Source organism: Melanaphis sacchari, unplaced genomic scaffold (assembly GCF_002803265.2).
Source record: "Melanaphis sacchari strain LSU unplaced genomic scaffold, SCAv2.0 Contig59_pilon_pilon, whole genome shotgun sequence".
Lineage (NCBI taxonomy): Eukaryota > Metazoa > Arthropoda > Insecta > Hemiptera > Aphididae > Melanaphis > Melanaphis sacchari.
Window position 1 is genome coordinate 969,950 of NW_020271423.1, and position 23,094 is coordinate 993,043.

A 23,094-nucleotide genomic window follows, 5' to 3' on the forward strand; every position below is an offset into this window, starting at 1 on the left:
TTACGAGTACAAAGCGAACTTTAAAAAATCAGTTTAATCATTCCATTAATTTGTTAACCCAAATTAATAAGTATTTAATATTAACCGTGGAAAAATATTAAAATGAGAAATAAGCGACTTATGATACAGTGAAATTTATTTTTAACACCTGCCTATTGGTTATTTAAGTAAGCTATGTAACATCAAAAATCGAACCATTTAAGCAGCTTTTTTGATGTTTTACAAACTATTTTTTTAAAGGGATTTTTCACACTTACTATCTAAATTTTATTGTATTATATTATAGTCAAGAAAATGAAGACTACCCAAATAACAATTTATATTAATTTTTTAATTTTTAAAGCAAAAAATCACATTTTTAACTATTTGAGTGTAGTGTGTTGTTATCGATCATAGACAGTAAAAATTAAAAGGCAAATATTTTATTAAGTATATGCATTTTGTGAGATACCGTGATTTTATCACAAAGCGCTACGCTGGTTCAATTTTCATGTCACTTTTCAATGCACATTAATAATAATAATAATAATAATAATAATAAACTATTTGTTCTATATTCACCACAACAACCATAATTCATAAATCAAAGTTTTCATGAAAGTATAATATTCTGTTATGGATTACGTGATTAAAAATACATATACTTTTTGTTATTTTAAGATCGAAACATTAATATACGATTTAGTATTATATTGGGTGAGAAAAATAATGGTTATACACGTCAATGCTTTTTGAAACAACGAGTGTTCTTTACTGGCAAAATAATCAATCTCTATATTGAATTAATATATAATATGCATAAGCGGCTGCTTACAACAGCTTTCCGGTATTAGATATTGCATTATTATTGCAGATGTTGCGCAATGGCGCCGTGATGTACCTACTACCTATATAATATTATATCGTGTCTCCGTCGGTGATAAAGGGCGTTAGAGTAAAGTTGTAGAAGTCTACGTCGGTTAGCCACGAAAAGAACTTGGCCATAATATACACATAATAATTATATATAAGCGTCCCTTTCCGAAGCTATTGGTCGGTCGGCTAATGTAATTAACTTTGGTCCGAATTTTGGATGTATATATATATAGGCCAACACAAATAACCGTAATACGCCTGTGCCACCGCCCCTTTTAACTCGTTTTTGTGGGTCCTAATGTTTCATATATGTATTATAGGTTGACAGTTTATTAAAAAATACTACCAGAAGGGTATTTTTTTAGAATACACTGTTAAATGTTAATGTGTGGCTATATAATATATATATATAAACGGGATATATTTTTTTTTTTATAACCAATCGTTCAATAACTAAGTAATTGGGGAAAAAAAAAAATTTAATTTTTATTCGTTCAAAAACTCGTGTGGACGATGAGAAGTTGGTTTTTATAAGAAAGAAAAAATAGAGAGATTAACCGTATGAGTATTGAATTTATCATATCGATTAACTATAAAATACTCATATATACGCTTATTAAACTGTTTTGGGAAAAAATGTAATGATTAAATTAAATTATTTATTATACATCGTGGCATGATATTTTGAAGTAATATTGCATTTATGTAATAAATATTTACCAAAAAAAAGGTACATTTAATAAAAAACCATTTAAAACCAAAATTATAAGATATTATTTATGAGAGGTATAATATGTGAATTAGGAAATAAAAAATACCTAAATATCAGAATTATACGTTGGAATATTTTTAACTCGAAACATGATAATGCATACTTTTTATACCTAAGAAACAAAATAGTTACCTTGAAATTTCCAATGCACTATAAATGTGTAAAAATAATATTGATGTAGTAATGAAGTTATGCGGCGACGTTATTCGATAACTTAAATAGATAATCAATCACTAATATATAATACTATATAAGCGTAAAATTTATTTATGAAACCTGATTTCAAAAAACATGATGAAAATTACGTAATTTTGAATTTGCAGAAAAATCTTAACGTAGAAAGCTACAATTTAAATAAAATGCTTTAATAATTAATTTAAAATATGTAACAGATCTATCCAATTTTAAAATAAATATAAAAACAAATATATATTGTATTGTATAAATTTACGAACTTATACTGATTTTTAACTGTACATATGTATATTTCATATACTACAAAGTATAGCCGGATTATACGACAATTGAAATTTTGAACTAAAAGTAAACGTCAGAGATTCTCCAAATTAACCGAATAAAACCAGTGATTCTCTTCATACCAAAACTCAGAAGTATGCAGAAAGCTCATATATGTGACATAAAAAGAAAATAATTTAAAACAAATTAAAATTCTTATTAATATTAAATTAATAAACATACATATATTGTGGTAAATATTTGTCTATGTTAGATTTTAGATATTATATAAAAAATTTAAATTGAATATTTAGTTTTGAAATTTATACACTAATGACTAAACATTTTGATTATTATTTAGTTCCTAATAAAAAAAAAAGTTCATTTACTTACTCGTAAAGTTAAAGTGCGCAGTGAATATTAAAAAAAAAATACAAATGGGTGTTATGTGTACAGTTGAAAATAAAAACCAACACCTACAATATAATTAGGATTTTTTTTATTACCATTCCATAAGAAAATTGTCGATGTTTAAAATGTATTATAAGTTCATCCAATATGTTCATTTACAGTACCTATAGGTATATACGGTTTTTTTGATTACAAAATCTATTAATTACAAGTAGTTTAAAAATACTTCCACGTAGTGATAAAAATCGAATTATTTTTTACTTTTATTTCACTCGTATAGTATAGCATAAATTGTTGGCAAAATTAAATACATTGGTTTTCGTGTATTTATATATATGTTACATGTGTTTGTATACTTAGTGATATACCTATATAGTGTTCATACACAGTCAAACGGTATACACACAATTTATTACTGTCGGTGTTTGTTTCAAAGCACATTTTACAGTCTTATTAAATAGCCCCTTATATATAACATATTACATAAGACAGACGGCGACAACGGATATTTAGGAACGAAATTCCCTTGTTTTGTTTTCATCACAATATGGCTGATATTCTGCAGTGGAAGCGGAATACCATAGTTATGGTCAAATAAACATTATATCATAAATCACAATAATAATATCATTAATTTGATATAGCAGCAATGTTTGAACATTTTTTATTTAACGATTTCAAAATTTCAAGTTGTAAATTTTTCGCACTTAATGATTTTTAATCAAAACAATAAAATCCTTTAATGTCAACCACAATTATAATATAAAATAATTTAATATGCAGAGTGTTTCTGAAATGAATGTGTTCACTAGTATACGTGTATTCACTGTAATAGCCCAATGAAGATTTTTTTGAAATTTTTTTCTATCTTCAAAAATCTGGGTTTTTTCATATTATTCTCAGAATATTATCTTAAATGTAAAAATGTTCTTAAGTTGTATTTTTTGCAAAATTCTCATACGAATCGAGGCATTACATTGTTTTTAAGCTTGGTTTTCATGCTCGAATCGCCGACTAAAAGTGGTGTGACACATCGATTTGTATGAGAACATTACAAGATTAACAGTGGTGATAGTTTTTTTTTTTTTTTTTATCATTTAATATATATGATTAACTAACGCATTGTTTTGCGCGACAAGTTCGAAAACGATGTGACGTCTCAATTCATATGAGAATTTTACAAAAAATGCAATTGGAGTGTTTATTTTTACATTTAAGATAATATTCTAAAAATAATATGAATAAACCTAGATTTTTAAGAAAGAAAATAATTTTCAAAAAAAACTTCATTGGGCCATTACAGTGACTACGATTATACTAGTGACCTTATTTATTTCAGTAACACCCTGTATTATAACTGATTGGTGGTCAGATATAATTTTCCTTTTAAGTTGTAAATAGTAGTCATGACCCACACTGCGTGTTAGTTATATATTTAAATGTTTTGCAGTTAATACCTACTTAATTGTCATGAAAAATTGAGATCAGTGTAAGCTCCGTTTAAACTCGCAAAAACAACTACACACATTGCATATAGTATTCGTACACAATACTTAATTGCTATGACCTATATTCTACCAAACTTTTCAACGTTGATTTATTATCATAGCATGTTCTAAGACGAATTAAATAATATTATTTTAGTTTAAGGACTCCATTACTGAGGAGTATTGGGAAAATCTACAATGATGATAATATTTATTAAATAGTATGAATAGTCGTTCAGACATTCATCGTATATTATCATCTATTATGCAAAAATATTCGTTCATAAAATCGCTGTAAGACGAAGGCTGAATTGTGTGAATCTGAGCGTGGAAATACATTTTTATTGTTAGAAATATGTTAAGTTTAACAAATAAAAAAGCCATTAGCGTTCGGTTTTCTTTAGCTTAGAGGGACGTTGTGTAAATTAAACACAGAGAAAGCTTTTATGAAAACGGTTGGTGAGAATAACAATAAAAATTGAATAAAATGTTTTATCATAACCATTAGATATGTTTATGTATATTATATATAATATGCATTTTATCAATTCAAATTAAGTGGCGATAGTAAATAATAGTATTATTATGTGCGAAATATTTTATCAAATGAAATGCGTAGCAGCACATCACTAAATGTGTGTCCGTAAAACGTAGTTAAACTATTAAGACATATTGATGAAAAATCAATTGAGATAGTTTAATCGAAAGTTACGTTTCAGAAAAAAAAAAAAAATCAACACTCAAAAATCGGTCAAGCATACTTATAAAACATAAAGTGAATTTCCAGGACGCTTGAACACTTATACTGAAGAATTGATTTTTACTGTTTTCAAACGAATCGAGATGGTAATTTAAAAAAATATAGCTGTACCGCCAAAGAAAGCATCAACAATTGTAATAATATAATAAGAAAATTGAAATAATGGTGGTTCATTGTTTAGTTAAACATATGTAATAATTCTCATATGCATCGACGTCACGTAGAGGGACGGCAAAGGGTATATTTTTTTATTTTATGAAAATGTTTTGGTATACTGTTCACATTACGCACGGGAATTTGTTTTTATCTGTAGAATGTCACCGATTACAGTAGTTACGACAATTCACTGAATTAATTGTATTAAATATTACAATTCAGTTGGAGAAACAATCAATTTTTTTTTTCTGTCATAAATACAAATAAAACGAATTGAATTAATATTCTTTTATATTCTTCCGACGAGCTAATTGATTATACATACGACACTACTAAAACATAAACTGTATTATTATAATAATACTCATATCAATTAATTCAACGATGATACAATAAAATATCTATGTTGTGTAACCGTCAACGCAACAATATTGTTAAAATATCTCTTCGAAATTGTTAACTGTTTGAGTGTACGTGATAGTTATACCAAAGTATTAATTAATAATTAATTCAGCCTGTCTACAGGTGATAAAAAAAAAATAGATAAGAAATATAATAATAATATATTTTCCAGTACACGGTTAACCTCTATCAATGCACCACGGTATTGTCCTGATAGCGTTGTATTAAAACAATAAAACCGGAAATAAAAGACATAGTGTGGTGTTTTTTTTTATTTGGTTTTTTTAATCGTTTGGTTTTGGCCGACAAACATCACAAAATACACCGAAAAGTATAAATATTTATGTACATAATTTACGATTTACAATAGAAATGAGATATACAACAAAATAAACAAATATAATTTATACATGTGTTTTTTTAATTCAACACCGTAGGTAGGTAGTCATCTATAGCATTAATTGTGGCTATTTCCCTCACTCCTCTTTGTCTACTGCTTCAGATAATGAAAAACATGAAAAATGGAAATTCATATGTATTTTTTTATCCACAAAACAACGAAAAAAGACTTTTGCTTCCTACAGCAGAGTAAAGTTTGAGTCGATCGACGGATGACAAAGTGTCTAAAGTTGGCTTTACTTTACACACGTGATGTTTCTGAAAAAATTTTCGTTTTGGTAAAAATATGAAAAATAACATACATTTCTATAATTACGCTACATCGGATGTGAATGTGACATAACCATAAAAACGTCTCGAAAAAAAACATTTTAATTTTTTTAACATGGTGTATCCATTTCGCCAATTGTTTCATATTTATTAAAGTGTAATGTGTTACACGGAAAAATGAAAACATCAAAAGTTACATTATTGTCAGATATACGTTTACAAAAAATAAAACATTGATTTTTATTTTCCCGTAAGTAATTTTCTTTTTCTCTGTTTTTCTCTGTGCTCGTAACTTTGACTTTAATGTATTTGCTCGTAAAATAAACGAAAACCAATCAATGAACCACCAAAACACAATGTGTACACACTTTAGACGTTTTTTCACCAACACAATGAGCACTTCGTCTCAGTGAATAATAATCGTACGTTTTGTAAATATCTATATATATTTTTTTTTTATTTAAAACACGTAGCACAACAAAATTTTAATATTATTATTATTTTTTTATTTCTTCTACCGAGGATAAATGTATTTTTGCGTGAATTTAATTGATTAAACGTTTAAGCATCCCATAATATTCGTACATATAATACAACGTGTGAATATATTTTCACCTTTCGAGTATTTACGATAAACTTGATTGAATTTTCAATAACCATTGCCATTTGAATATGTTTTTAAAACACCGTTCAAATAGTTATCTTTTTTATTTGATTTTTTTTTTTTTTAACTTAGATCGATTTTAAATTGTATGTCGCCTATCTCAGATTGAATTGTATAAAAGTCATAAGACTATAACAACTATAGTTTTATATAATTATGCGATTGTATAGATTATAATATGTATCTACGTATACATATTATATACTTGCAATTTTAAATTATTTTTGTATTATCTTATTGATTATTTAATTTTTTCAAATGAATTATGTGATATATGTTTCGGTATGCAGTAACACTGTATGGTCGAACTGGGAATTTGATGATGACCAAATACGAACAGCAACTAATATAAATATTATTTCAATCCAAATATCGAGCATTTCATCAGACGTTATGAATTCATTATAGAGTTTAGAGTTTAGAACGTTTTTCCATTTAACTATAGATATGTCTTCTTTAGATTCGTTATTAATACAACGAATAACTACTTAGTTTGTAGCATTTTAGAGTTATAAATATTATATAGTACATATTGCTGGCAACACATAACATAACACACCGTTACGCCACGTGAGTATATATAATAATATATATCTATATGTGTGTGCGTGTGTGTTCCGGTGCCCGTTGGAAAGTTGGCCTCGAACCGTGTACGCCTGTAGTAGTAATAATAATATTGTCGACGACAATGGGACATCGGCAAGTAGGTCGAAACGTCTGAAAAAAATTTAATATATGTACGAGCAACCGGAACTCGCGGGATGAGTATATAACCTGTGGAGGTAAGCGTTGCGCGAGCGTGACTCACGCGCTATAAGACTGTTTGTCATATGTGCGGTGAGAGGAAGAGGAGAGGTCATTGGAAATTTACGACAAATCATACATCAGCCAAAATTTTCTCAGCAATATAAGATATTAAGATTATTATTTTTTGAGTTACGACAAAACAATCAAAACGGAAAACACAATAAACTGACAATAAATTTCAATGAAAAATATCGATACGTTTTATTACTTAGCTTTGGAATATAAAGTTTGATGAAATTTATTTTCCAAGAAGTTTGTACTATTCATGAAACTTCATTCGTGCAAAAAAAGACGAATGAGCATTGATAAATTATAAAATAACTATTTTATTTTTTCGATTTACATCTTATCCAAACAAAATCTTTACTTACAGGAAATATTGAAAGAACTAACGAATTAACTATAACTACGAGTATGTATTACCCATAGTAATCAACTTTTGTTCTGATCAAAATTTTTAAATTAAATAGTTATAGAAGTTGTATTACAGAGAATTGTTTACTTATTAATTAGAACAAAATTAATTATACTGATAAATTAATTTTTGTTTTGCATACCAATCCATATGTTTATTGAAGCTTGAGCAGTGTGCACACTTATACACACTTATATACTTATATATTTATTTCTGTTACAAACTGTTTACATTATGTCTACTATTATTTACCAGTATTTACGATTTATAATGTCCGTAAATATGATATATTATATTATAATGTGTATTATGTAATCCGTTTCGACCGGTTGGCGTCTATCAAATTAAGTATTCTGATAAGCGTGCGCGGTGTCATGTACAATATTTTATGAAAGAATAATGCCCACGCTTGGGATAAAATAATAAATGTATTTGCTTATAGCTGCCGTACACTGATGTTAATTACCTACTCGTTGTGATAATACACTTACGGGTAAGTACAAATTAGGATTCGTGTTCAACAATTATTGTCGGATCAAAGTCAATAATAAATTAAACATATTGATTCTGCGTCAAAACATGTATTTAATTACCATATTTTACTGCTGTGATGATTATATCCAAGTAATGAGAAAGGGAGAATTTAAAGACCATGGGTAGGCTTATTGTGAAGGGAGCATAAATTTTACGGTTATATTAGTGTTGAAAGTTTATTATTTTAACCATTTACAGAAAATTTCTGAGTACGCCTTTGTTCGAATTCTCCCCTTTTTATTTAGTTTATGTATAAGTATTTAACGATAAATACATTAATGGCACTAAACAATAATGAATACAGAAACAAGTTTTAGTATTTATATTAAATATATTGCACATAATAGTATATTTATTATTTAATCGATGAAAACTCATTTTCGGAGGTTCAAGTTTTTACTTGCTACATTTTTTAGTTTAATATTTGTTTTTTATTATTTTTATTTATTTTATATTATTTTTATCTTTTTAAATGAATTTATACTTTTTTTTTTCTATAGAAGAGAAGTTGTCTTTAGATTTTCTTTTCTAAATATGATCATATCTATATAAGTACTACTTGTATATTTACCTATTTAGTATTTATATTATACACGGTTTGAACAACTCTGTTGGAATGATGAACGATTGTTATTACAACTTAAGGACGTGATTAATCTTGTATTATAGCTCGATGTAATAGAGTTCATACCAAGTTCATATTGAGTAAATAATCCAAACCAAAATATTAAGTTGAGTCAACCATAATGATGTGTAACTAAAACTACATATAATAGTATGTCATCACGAGTTCTAAAATAGTTATCACAGCAAATCGTTATCGACTAAATAATTTTAATACTTATGCTCAAAGTATAATGTAATCTATATTCTTAGACTTAATTTTATGATTGCGGTAATTGTAACTATTTATTGTATTTCTATGTATCTCTTGCTTTGTTTGGTTTCTTTATTTTTTGTAGACCTAAAATCACGCTGAACTCTTCATGAACAATTCTGCGTTATAATATATTAAAGTTTCAGATGTGATTTCGTAAATTAGACGTAATAACTAATATAGGCTTATTAATCCTCGTATTTCGCAACGCATCTAAGTACTATGTTTAGTTATCTACTAACTTACTGTCTAAACTACGAAATTTACCAAACTATTAATTAATGGAAACTAGTGATTTAACATAAAACATATTTACATAAAATTAATAACTATATTAACTAAAGGGTAACCCAACAAAACAATTATTTTAATATGTTTTATTTAGTTTAATTTTACAAGTTGGATTTGTGTACAACGGTCATAACTTTCCAAAATATTAAATATGAATCAGAAAAAAATAACCGGAGTAGTCACTCTCTTATGTAACAGGTATTGAGTTCCTACTTCCTAACCATTGAGTAGGTCGCAATTATGACTAATGAATTGTTAAATTTGAATTTAATGATAAGTCATTATATTTAAAAAACAATTCCGAGCGATCAAAATCAGCCTATATTTCTGAGAATAGATATTTAATTATAAATTTATATTGCTATTAATAATTTATATTACTATTATAAAAACAGCAGGTAGAATTAATTTTTGTCAATAACAAGTTGCATGTAATTTATAATAATTATTAGTTATTACAATATTATTTAATTTAGCTCCATACCACTAGTTGTTGTTTAACTTACTGAAAAGTTAAAGACGATTATAATGTAGTATAGAAAAGTGTTCAAGATAAAAATAGCTTACAAATAATCTAAATACTTAAAAAATATAATTATTAGGTTCAACAAATAATATGAAAAAAAATAACTAAAAATGTATTTTTTATTTTAATGTTTAATAATGAACAGACAACAAAATTTAAAACGTCTTTAAAAAATATGTTACACGTACAATATCGCTATTTTTAAGTTTCTACGAGAATATTTTATGAAACGCATTGTGTTATGTTACTTTCAAAAATTAGTTTTAAAACTGAAATTTTTACATATTTTTAACGATAAAATGATTTTCATTTAAGTTTCTGAACTAATTTTATCAATATTTGAACTTTTAAACGCTTATGAACAAAATTGTGCTTCCGTATTCTAGATATTTTTAAATTTCTATAAGTATCTTATGAGGTATATTGCTTTAATTTTTAAACTATTTAATTGAGTGTGAAAAATTTTATCAAATTACTTATAGAAAAAAAAAACTTTAACTTCAAGTATAAAAAATGTACAACGTACAAGAATATTGTATTAAATTTTCAAGCAAATTAAAAAAAAATCATTTAAAATGTCTATAAACAATATAAAAGTTAAAATATTTCTAAAATTATTTATCTAAAAATTTTTAGTATAAATGAATGGTGCAATTTTTTACAATTAAAAGATGGGCGGGAATAACGAGCTATATGTAACATTTTTTCAAATTTCAAGTTTTTGTAGAATAACGTGCTATGAAGCAATCTTATTCTATTTTAAGACGAAACATGAAATCCGAAAAAATGTTATACAGCACGTTGTTCCCGCCCACGATCCACCCTTCAGTTATTCCTGTAATTCATGCTAAAATAATGATAATAAACAAAACTTATTTTGTCGTTAACTAGTTTTATCTATTTTTTTTACTTTTATTTTTTAAATTAAACTATACTGGATTAAATTCAATATCAAAAAAACCACCTTTTAAGTTGAAAATTGAAAAATTTTCCAATATTCCAAGAGGGTTTGATACACAAAAACCATGCCAATAATAAATATACGCACCTATTATAAAATCACTACATTCATCATTCTATTCAAAATCTAAACGTTATAATTCGGACCTAATCCAATACAGTAGAAACAACACAGCGTGAAAATTGGAACTTGTTATATTTATGATACAAGTAATATAAAATATAGACTCCCGCAGAGCGCTACGATCAACCTGTACATGATATAGGTACTGAAAAGAGGTCGATCGAATAATTCTTATCTTTTCAGTTTACACAGATTCGGGTCGTTGAAATTTTTTGACATTTTCGCAAAGACAGCGAACTACGATATTTCGTTTAAAATAATTCGTATAGACACATTAAAGAATTATTATATTTCCCTGATGAAAATTAAAAAATATATATATATTTATAAAGTAATATTTGATTTAATAGTTTATACTTATCACAGTACATTAATGCACGCATGAGTTTGTTTAAAAATGGGAAAACTTGTAAAACGGAATTTTTCGGTAAAGGATGTCTAATTGTATTTAAAAGCATTAAACTTGTACAATTTAATTCAAAATAAATTATTACAACATTTAATATAATGAAGTATTTTATCGTAACATTTATTTTTATAACTAAAGCAAAATCACTATTACATATTACACTTTAATATATGTTTTTTAAAGAAAACAAACCTAATATTTTGATACTTTTTTATTCCAATTTTTATACGCTTTATTCAAATTAATTGTCGCATGCACAAAACATAGTTTTAATTTCAATCAAAAAGTAATCTCCTAAATTGTATTTTATAAAGTGCTATTCTGTCGTTAAACAATAAATTATGCAAAATAATAATTCAATTAAAATTTAAACAATTAAAAATATTTGCATTTAATTTGTAGAAATAAAAATAGTATATTTACTTGTTTTAGCCGGCTAAATACATTAAATAAGTAGGTCAATCGATTTTTTTTTCTATTCAATTAGTCAAATAAAAGATGACACTATCATAATCATCTTATATAAATTGTTTTTTCATTATTTTTTTAATGTGCTATTGTCATTATATTGCTCTATACTAATTTAAATTTCAACATTTTTCTCGGTAATCTTTACGAATAATTAATATTAAAAATTAAGTATTTTAACCGTAGATGGGTAAAGGTGTATTACAGTTAAAGTAATAGGTTTTTGAAATGATTGCAGTGTGTGAATTAATATTTAGTACCTAATAATACAGTCTATTTTTTAAATTTTTCATGGAATTTAAAAATTTTACATCGCCAATGTGCGGACTGCATCAATATTAATATATGATATACATTATTTTAATATAAAACGTATAATTAATCTAAATAATTAAATTAACTTTAAAATTAAAATTTAATATGATAAAGATAAATCCACAAATTTAATAAAATAATTATCAAATAAATATGATAATGCGTGTACTACAGTAATAATTAAAAAACTAATTGTCACAAAAATTCACCAATGTCATAAACATTTAAACTTGAAATACTCATAAAAAAATTAATTTGGCTTTCCAGTGAATTTTTTTTTTTCATAAACAGATTGAAAAACTAATAAAAAACCATATACCTGTTTAATATAGGTATGAAAACAAAAATATTCTATGAATTTCTGACTACAAAATAATTTACTAATTTTTGCAGTGTTTATGAATTTTGTCAAAATTCTAACTTTAACCGCTTATAAAAAATATTGTAACAATAGATTTTCGATATTTTTAACTAAGAAATTAACATCTTATAAGGAGCTTTGTATTGAATGTCTTAGTATTTCTGATCAGAAATTTTTTTATTGAAATTTATAAACAAAAAACTAAAAAAAAACTGAAAATGTTTTACTATTTTGAAAATTTCATCATAGATAAAAAAATAATAATATAAACATTAAGTGAAAATTTCAAGTATCTATGGTTATTCGTTTTGAATTACATCAAAAAAACAAAATTGATTTTGTGGAAAATAGGATATAGGTGAAAATTTCAGTTTTCCTTAATTTTTTTGTATTTTTTTCTCGTCTATAATAATAATTACTTGGAATTTTTAAGTTTGACCACTTTAAAGTACAAACTAAATCCAATTTTATATCTAAAACTACCCTCAAAGTTAAAGTTGTAGTATTTTATCGACAACTTATTGTGTACTCTTCTACAAAAAAAAAAAAACACATCATAGTAAAATCAATACATTCATCGCTCCACTCAGAATTTTAAACCATGTTTATATGAATACAGTTTTTAAAGAACCTGCATACACTATTTTAAATAGCGATAATGGTTTTCAAAACACTTTTAGCATTTATATTATGTATATATATATATATATTCTAAGATCTTTTATAGTAAAATAAATATTTTGAGAAAAAATACAATGACATTTTGTCAGTAAAACCACCATGATTCAATATTAAATTTGAAACCTATACATGAATATTTTTGATAATACACATATATTTTATCACGATTTAAATTCAAGTCAGAATCCAATTTATTCCGAAAGGATTGAAATTTTTTATGAATAAAATGAGAGAAAAACAATAATATTTTACTAGTTAACAAGCTATATTATGATGGTAATAAATAAGACACGAGATATTGTTGTTGACGTATTTGTTTACCAATAACAAGACATTTATTTTATAACGAATTCAATATCCGAAATTAATAACTTGGTATAGGTTGATGACAAAGACATTGTTAACGAATAAAAATAAAAAATGACTGTTGTTATAAATAAATTCAGCACAAACATATTCTACCTTAGTTTTTCTAAACAAAGATTAGTGGTATCGGGATAATAATAACATTACAAATTAACAGCCAGTGTACAAACTATATTAATATTAAATAATATTATAATATTCTCGATTGTAAATATACCTACTAATAAGGAGTAATGACTAATGATGTTAATGTTTGTATTATATCGTTCCATATCACAACAAAAAATACTTAAACACGTTTTTTAATTATTTTTGACTTTGGCTACAAAATTACATAGAATTTGTCTCCCCATGAAGTAAAACAATTGACGCTATACTCGTCATTTAGTGAATAAATAACGAGTCGTAGGGTTTGGTCAGGAATAGTTAGCTGTTATTGTTTTATTTATCGTCACCAGGGTAATTACAATCAACAAAATGTTTTCGGTTAATTAAAAATACACTAACTCGTTTAGCGAGTAAACGGCATCATTATAATAAAATAATATTATATTATATTAAAGTGTAGGTATAAAATTGTAGATATAATAGGTTGATTGGGTAAGGTTACCTACACTTTTATAGAAAAGGAGATATGGTGATATTTTCTCAGCATTTTTTCAAACAATTAGAAGTATGAATTTTAAAAACTTAGATTAGGTTTCGAATTTTTTGTTAAGTTATGTTTAATTTTTATAGTTAAATTGATAATATAAACAATCGGATATCTATAGGAAACGGATATCATCATAACAGCCAACAACGCAAAACTAAGGCGATCTGAATTTTTTTAAAGTAGTTCAGCTATGTTTTGAATAATATTGTGTAAAATAATTTAAGATTCAACTGAATACAAATAATCATACGCGTGTTTTTTTTCTTCGTATTGTGTAAGTTAACAAAAACCTAAACTTTTTACTTTTTAAGGATTTATAATAAAAATCCATCGAAGTTGTTTTACAAGAGTTTTAAGTATAATATGATATATGTTTTCATATTTCATATTTCAATCTTTTTCCGTTTTAGTGTATCTACACTATTTTATTTGTACAATAGATATGCATTGTCTAGAATAATATATCATCGATGAATTTAAATTAATACATCTATTTCGTTATACCCATTTTTAAATATATCATGTTTCATGGATGTTCTATTTTTAAATTACTTATTACTACGATATACAAAGTTCTGTTAATAATTTTCAATAATTTATGGAAATTTCATTTAAGTGTTTGCGATTCCGTTATTGCTATATGAGTTAAAGACACTTTAAAACCCGAGGGCTACACGAGTACATTTATATTACTGTAAAACAGTGCATATCTTGCATACAATGTTAGAATGTTAAGACAGTAAAGTACAACAAAATTGAACTTTCAAATTTGTATTCAACAAATATAGGACAAAGAAAAGCGTACAAATTGATGTAATCAAGCTTAAAAGACGATGAGTTCCTTATTGCTGTGATAGTCGTTACCCACAAACATTCCATCTACAATAGGTATACTTATTTGTCAATACATTTTTTTTAGTCTGAAAACGTTTAAACCAAAAAAAATAAATAGGTGAACTCGTTGAAAAAACCTATCGAGAAAGAATCATATAATACTAAATATAAAACAATTAGAGAAAGTAAAACAATATCAAAAATCTCATTAAGAATATAATATACACATATAAATTAAGCTATAAATCAAATTGGCAATTTAATTTATTCCAAAAATTATACGTTTGTTTATCTTATCCACATTACTCGAGTGGAGTGTTTGATACTTTTATGAGTGACAGCCCCCTCAAACTCCTATACTGTCGATAACTGTAAAACTTTTTTTTCTTATTGAGGATATTATGTATAACGTCGATAAAAAATATTTTCATAATGTTATACATATTTATAATTTATACTATATAGAAATTATATTCGTATTTAAATTACTTACCCATTGACGTCTGTTTGCCCGAAGGCCGACGCGGTGAATGCCAAACACCACAGTAATGTTACACACATGTTCGGTTTCATTCTGTAAAGTAAAATAAATAATAAATAATTGTTTTTGAATAAAACATTATGTTAACAACAATTCGTTTGTATAAAAAAAAACTCGACTATTAACCAACATTGTCGATCAATCTGCCCTCGCAGGACACACCATGACAATAGAAACGACTAGAGTAATTATTGCGTCCCGCATATCATAGAGATTACTTATCGTACAATTAAACTCCGCAAGGTAAACGGTGTCCAAGGCTAGGAGATATGCCTTTAACCTATAGTATGGTAACCTACACATAACTCGCCAATTAATTTCATTACTGTTCATTTTTCGTGAGAAGTTTGTTGACAAAATCAAAGCTGACCACGGTTAAGTGAAAATTCCGAAATATTTATTATACCTAATGTAAACAACAATATGTTTTACATACTCACTTTTTACATTCAGAACACTCATAAATATCAATAGAATACCTTACCTATCGCAAATGCAACAAAGTATGAATGATATGTATTAATAATTGTACATTGATGTGTGAGGTAGGGAACAATACAATAACAAACGATTTGAATTCGAAAGCATGTCGGCTCACCTCCGATGTATGGATATTGAGTACTAACTGGGGGGAATTGTGTGTTGGTCTTTTTATTAGAGTGTGCTAAATATTTCTGATTTAAGTTAATACAAAAATATTTTTTGATTATATTGTTAATAATATTATAAGAATATATTTTAATCTTGTTTTTGTTTTTAATTATAAATTTAACACGAAAAAAATGTAAACTAGTCCTAATTAATATATAATTTTATGTATTATATTTATTAGTATAATTAATTTCAATAAATGGTAAGATATTTTCAAGTAATATAATAAAGTATAAACACATTATACTTATAATATAACTTGAGCCTTAAGATCTTAAAATAATGATTATACACGCGAAGCGTATTTTTTAAGTATATATTTTAACTTTTAAGTTAAAATGATTGTCCATAATTATTCACCCATCATAAAGCTGTTGCATACAATTTTCAAGACTTTTATATTTTATATTAAAAAAATATTACCAATATACTATTAATAATATGCGATACATATTAGAAGAAGTATATTTTGTTGTAAACAAATATTGAAATATGTATATAGCAAGATACTGTAAAATCTAACTTTTATTTGAAAAAAAATAAAGCTACTGGGATTTTTATAATTTGTATTTTATTTAATATTCATAATCATTTACCATGCAATCTAGTGGACTAACCACCCATAAAGCAAATGACGAATATAAATAACTTGCGATATGTATTTTATCACCGAGTTCTCAAAACCTTCGCATCAGTCGAGTATATTATTTTATGTTTATAACTTAAAAACATTACGTTTTATTTGAATAATTTTGAACTCAGGGGTAGATTGGGTAGATGACAGACCAGTCAGCAATTTTAAAACTCCGGACCATTTTTTTTCCGAAAATTAATAAATATAATAAAATCATTTTTTTTTTTTTTAAATACACTATTCTATTTTCATATCACAGTAATTATTAACTATTTATTCCCTCGCATAAGTTTGATTATACTAAAAGACTATATACAAATTTTAGTTACTCTACTGCTCCACGACCTAAAAGACGGTCGTTTTAAATAGTCATCAATTACAAATTAGGCAATTAGGCTACCTGGTATGCAGTCGGAAAAACAAGATTTATAATAAGGATTTTAAAACTACATCATACTAAAAATATTTTATTTAAATCAATAAATATTTGTGTTGGTATATTAATTATTTTTAAATAAATAATTACAACAAATAGACATAAAATATAAGTACACTTTTCTCTCCATATATTTTTGTCCTGAGCAATAGCCTTCAACTTTTGTGTATATCAGTAATATTTCATAATATACTATTAATTTAACCTCGTGTAATTTATATATTGTAGGTTCTTACTTCAAGAGTTTATCGATCGGACACATAATACACTCAACAAATATAAAAAATAAAAATAAAAATCCAGACTGTGTAACATTATATTGGAGATCACTCGGGCGAAAATAACGGTATATTTCTATACACTGCAACTATAGCTACATGCTATACGACGGATAGATGTATTCGGGCATTAATCATTTTATTATTTTTATTCCGTGCGAGCCGGCTTACACAGGATTCATGGTCTAGTTGAGTAGAAAATTTACAGTCGGAAAAAGGATATGCTGTAACCTCGAGCGAATGATGAGATGACTAGGTGATATAATGTCTGTTTGTTTTCACCCACTGACAAAAATATCGATAGTCTTATCGCTTTCGCGTTATTTTATTATTACTTTTTTTCTCATTGAAATAGTAAACGAAATAAAAGTGAAAAAACGAAGGAAAGAAAGAAAAATATAATACAATTGTCGGGTTTCACTCCGTAGGACGAGTGTCAGATTTCGAGCGTGGTGTATATTTTTGCGCCACCCGGGTGAGAAGTAAAATTTCCTACAGACCGTGAAACCTCGAAATCTGACATTTATCGGCGAATTTAACATGTATATTTAGGACCACATTTAGGAGGTTCAATAGATGCAATTATAATATATGTTTAACAAAAAGGTGGGTAACAGAATTTGTACCTATTATTAAATTTCTATAAAATTTATAAATGCAATCGCAAGTATATAGTTTATTATACGTTAAAAATCAATAACGAATATTAACATTCTCTACCACTACTATCGATAGTTTTAATATTGTGATGGACACGTACTCGAAAGTGGAATAATATTATTGAACTCCACTATACTGCGTTTACTTATGCGAGTCGTTTGTACTGCGACGTTCATTGGTGGTTGTGCGGAATATTCATTGTCAATCGACATCAATTCCCCGTGACCTGACCCCGAGAACCCGCGAACAAACATAGAAAACAACAATTTTATCTCAATGTCCAATCGCGGTGGTTTATATTTGTTTTTGGTAGATTTAATACATTATTTTATTACCGTTACTCAAATATCAGCTGCCCGCTGCCAACTCTATTTCAAAGAAAAAATTTGTTTAACTCCTCATGAACCAGTACCATGTTTACCTATAGCCTAACCATAGACTTCTACAGTCTTCATTATAGAGCTAATCTATTGAGCTAAAAACAAAGTTCATACTTAAGGCCTAAGTCTGGTGATGGTAATATTTTAAAAATTAAAAATTATGCTTTTTAGAACTAGCGTAACATTTTTCATGCGAGAGTTTGCGTAGTCAATCGATTAAAACGTTCACTGACCGATGTAACTCCTGATCATATTTTATATTTCTGCAAAAATCGCAAAAGAGACTATAAAGACTAAAGACTAAATACTATATGTATTTTCATTGTATTATTTAAATGAGAGACCAAATTAACGAAGCTATAAAAATAGTAAGATGGTGACTTTACAACCCTATTACTTTAGTAAAGATAAAGTTATTTTCAAACTATATCGGCTGTAGATGTTAAGATTCAAATTTGTAAAAAATCTTTTATTTCGGCCACATAGTCTCTCCAGAGTTTGGTTGGGGTTATGTTAGTTCTACCGACGAAGCCTTCCAACCCAGCACTAAAACTTTAGAAGCTTTAATAACAACTCTGAAAATATAATCATCCTCAGTTCCAAATACCGTCTTTTGTCTTGATATGAACAAAAATAAAAATACGTAATCCCTCAGGTTTCGCAGCATTCAGTGCTATCTACGATAATGAGCGCTAACTCAGATAACATACGTACCAGTTGAATAAATAAATAAGAACTGAATAGCTCGGTAGACATCATGTTAGATATATCACCTGCAATAGGTAATCAAACAAAATCCAACAAGGCAGGTGTCATAGTTAACTATTAAGCTCACCACAATATCAACTGTTCAATATTCGTTTACTGTACCTAAACTGTTTTCTATACTCTCATACCGACTGTTTTTACTGTGACGTAAAATAAATAAAAAAAAAATGTCTATTCTGTTATGATGTTTTTAATATAGATAATCCAACGTTTGGTCGACTATAAGCTAATCGATTTTATAGGTAATAACCAAATAAACATAAATATTTGTAAGCACTGCACATTACGGTTATATTTATCAATAAATAAAAATAAAAATGGTAATTAAAAAACTATAATTATTATCAAAACTAAATAGAATCGTTTTTCAATAACTCTTAACTTAATAAAGCCCATTTTTAGATAATATGATATTTCTTTCAGAGTTTCCTGGTTTTTATCCACTTAAAACCAGGCACACAAATAAATATCACGAATAATACACATTAACGTATTATAAAGTATAATAATATTGTAGAAAATAAATTTTACAATTTTATCACCATTATTATTATTAATTAATGATTATCATTGATATAAACCAACAATAGACATTGACGTCATGCTCGACAAAGACACGCCATGCTACAGTTTTACAATCAATGTTGGCTCGGCGGAAGTCATTAATATTATTATGCAGAATAAATTAATTTTGCAAATATCAATGACAATAGATAGGTAGCTAGATAATTAATAGACAGCACCTACCTAATTATCCAGCCGGGTTATTATACAGTACATGCAAATTATCATTTTGAATTATTTCATGGAGTACTTGAACACAATATTGTAATTTTGTTTAAATACCAAATGACGTGTTAATTAAATGTAAATAATATAAAAATTATAAAATAAAAGTCAATATTCAACATAAATAATATTTTGATAAATATAATTATGCAACATGTACCTAACGTGTAATGATCGTAAGGGGATGTGTGTTGGACGATCGTAGACAAAACCGCGATGACTAATTTTTCTACCATCAATTTGATGTCTACAATTAAAATTACTGTTATATTGTAACATTTAAAAGTATAAACTAAATAAACTTCTAAAAATCAATAGTAATTAAATCATATATTTATATTTTTCATTGCGAATACAGCGACTTAACCTAACCATGTCATTATTAAAACTAAGATCATGAAAAATGTATACCTACATGTTTTTTATCATTTGTCCGAGAATAGAGTTTTTGGTATTCTCATTCAAGAAACGTGATAATTAATTTTTATAATATATGCACTACAGTAAAAAAAAAAACACGGTCTGTGTGTAGGTAAGAGATTTTAAAGTGTACAAAACATGTCACCAGATATTAATAATATATATTAATGAAATTAATTCGTTAAAGCATTTGTTTTAAATCTCAAATGTTTATTTACAGTTGAAGGACTTTAATTTTCCAATTGTTTTACTATTGTACAGGATTCTTAAAATTTATTAAATCTCTATATTTCACAGGAAATCGATAGAGCACTGATAGTATACCTATAGTATGATAGTTTCTTTCCGAGTTTTTCCATGCGGAAATGTGCATTGAAGCGAACTTTAAATGTATTTTTATTGATTGAAAGAAAGGCAAAAAATAATATTTAACGGTTCATCCATAATAACGAACTTATTAATATATTTTTAATTATAATTATATTCTTTTTAAATTGCGTTTTTAATTTTTAATGTAATTTTTTTATTACATTTTATGTTATGTATAGGTATACTCATTACGATGAGTTAACATTGTTCATTTTCTCCGATTTTACATTGAATGATATTATCCTTATATTAAAAATAGTAAATTTTATATATTTTATAGTAATAATAATGCTCCAATCAAGTATCGATACCTTTTACTTGTATGAAAGAGAAAAGGTTTAATTAGAAAAAAAACAAACTGTAAATACTTGAAATTTTCATCGAATAATGATTTTAGCATTTTTTAAAAATTTTAGATAAAAATTCAAAAAAAAAAAAAAGTTAAGCTATTCGTAAAAATTAAAAATGTTCTACTATTTTTAGTTTATTTACTCTGAGTGTTAATAAAAAATGTATGCTTTGCGAAAATATTTGAAAATTTAATACTAGATTCTCCATAAATTGTAACTGGAGCTAAAAAAAAAAAAGTTAAGAATAAATCAACATTATATTCCCTGTATTACTCATTAAGTGTTAGAGTTTTAACGAAAATCATTAAAATTGTGATGTTTCTAATTACATATTATGTACATTAAAATTGCATACATTTATAATTTAATTTCTAAAACTTAAGAATGTAATACAATATCCTTAATGAGTTGTTCTAACTAGAATTGCTAATAGCAATATGAATAGTGCATAATAAAATATCCTTAGTAATACATGCAGATTATATTATACAGGTTTTCGCTCAGATTCATTTTTTATACACAATATTTTTTTTTTTTTTTTAATTTTAAAATGAATCTCTTCCAATTAGTCACCATTGCAGACAACTAAATCGTAAGTAACTTAAAATATTTAGTTTTATTTACCATATAAATATGCACATAAATATTTTACACAATATGTACGTAGGTACCTATAAAATCTTTTACACGAATACTAATGTAACAGATTATAGTACTGACGGATTTATCGTAAGGATATGAAAAACAATGTAGACAAACGAGCAGTTTTTGCAAGCACAAATGATTGTTAATCATAAATAATAATATTAAACTTGACAGTAAATGTCAAAATTACAAAAAGTCGGTGAAAAACTTAGTTTGTTTTCAATACACTTGGTTCTCCTTTAAAATTATATAAATAATAACATTTATTTAAACGATAAATTTGTTTTAATGGAAATTTCTGGTATCTTTATATTTCAACAAAATATCTATAAAAATAATCTAACTTTTACACCCACCGTATTCATTTTATGTTTTATATTTCAATCGTTTTATGGAACTATCATTACATTATATCGATTTTTTTTTATTATCTTAAAATAAAAATAGTCTTAAATCAGTTATTCCAACATAACAACAACTATAAAGCATAACTATGTGGTAGCAAAGTTTATATTTTCAAATTTATTATATTCAGACCACGGTAGGTAAAATGACACAACCAACCGCATTGAAAATGGTAAAAAAACAATCAGACACTGTTAAAATGTTTAATTTAAGTAATTTTACATTAGTACTATATAATTAGCCATGATTTAAATTCGTAAATAATTAATATACTTATCAAATGTATTTTAATGAATCGAATCGTAATTAATAGTGATAAAGTTAAGCTTGATGACAATAGACATAAAAAATATGCATTATCGTAATAGTTTAATTGTGTGATTTTTAATTATTTAAACATAAAAAAATATTAACTCTTAAAAATATAAAGTATAGTATGTGAATGTGTTAATCACATAACGACGAAATCATGGTAAGTCGCGTTTGCCAAGAATATAAAAAATTTTATGACCG

The 23,094-nt window shown here is 26.1% G+C and overlaps 1 protein-coding gene across 2 annotated transcripts in view; it reads right to left on the minus strand.

Annotated features, from left to right (window-relative positions):
• The window catches only part of LOC112600013 (CD109 antigen-like), a 91,351-nt gene that overhangs the window by 44,549 nt on the left and 23,708 nt on the right, over window positions 1-23,094 (minus strand). For both annotated transcript variants that reach the window (XM_025347141.1, XM_025347143.1), the window contains exon 2: window positions 15,749-15,829. In XM_025347141.1, coding sequence (XP_025202926.1) covers window positions 15,749-15,828 — 80 coding nt within the window. In that variant the 5' untranslated portion in view covers window position 15,829. The remainder of the gene's footprint in view (window positions 1-15,748; window positions 15,830-23,094) is intronic.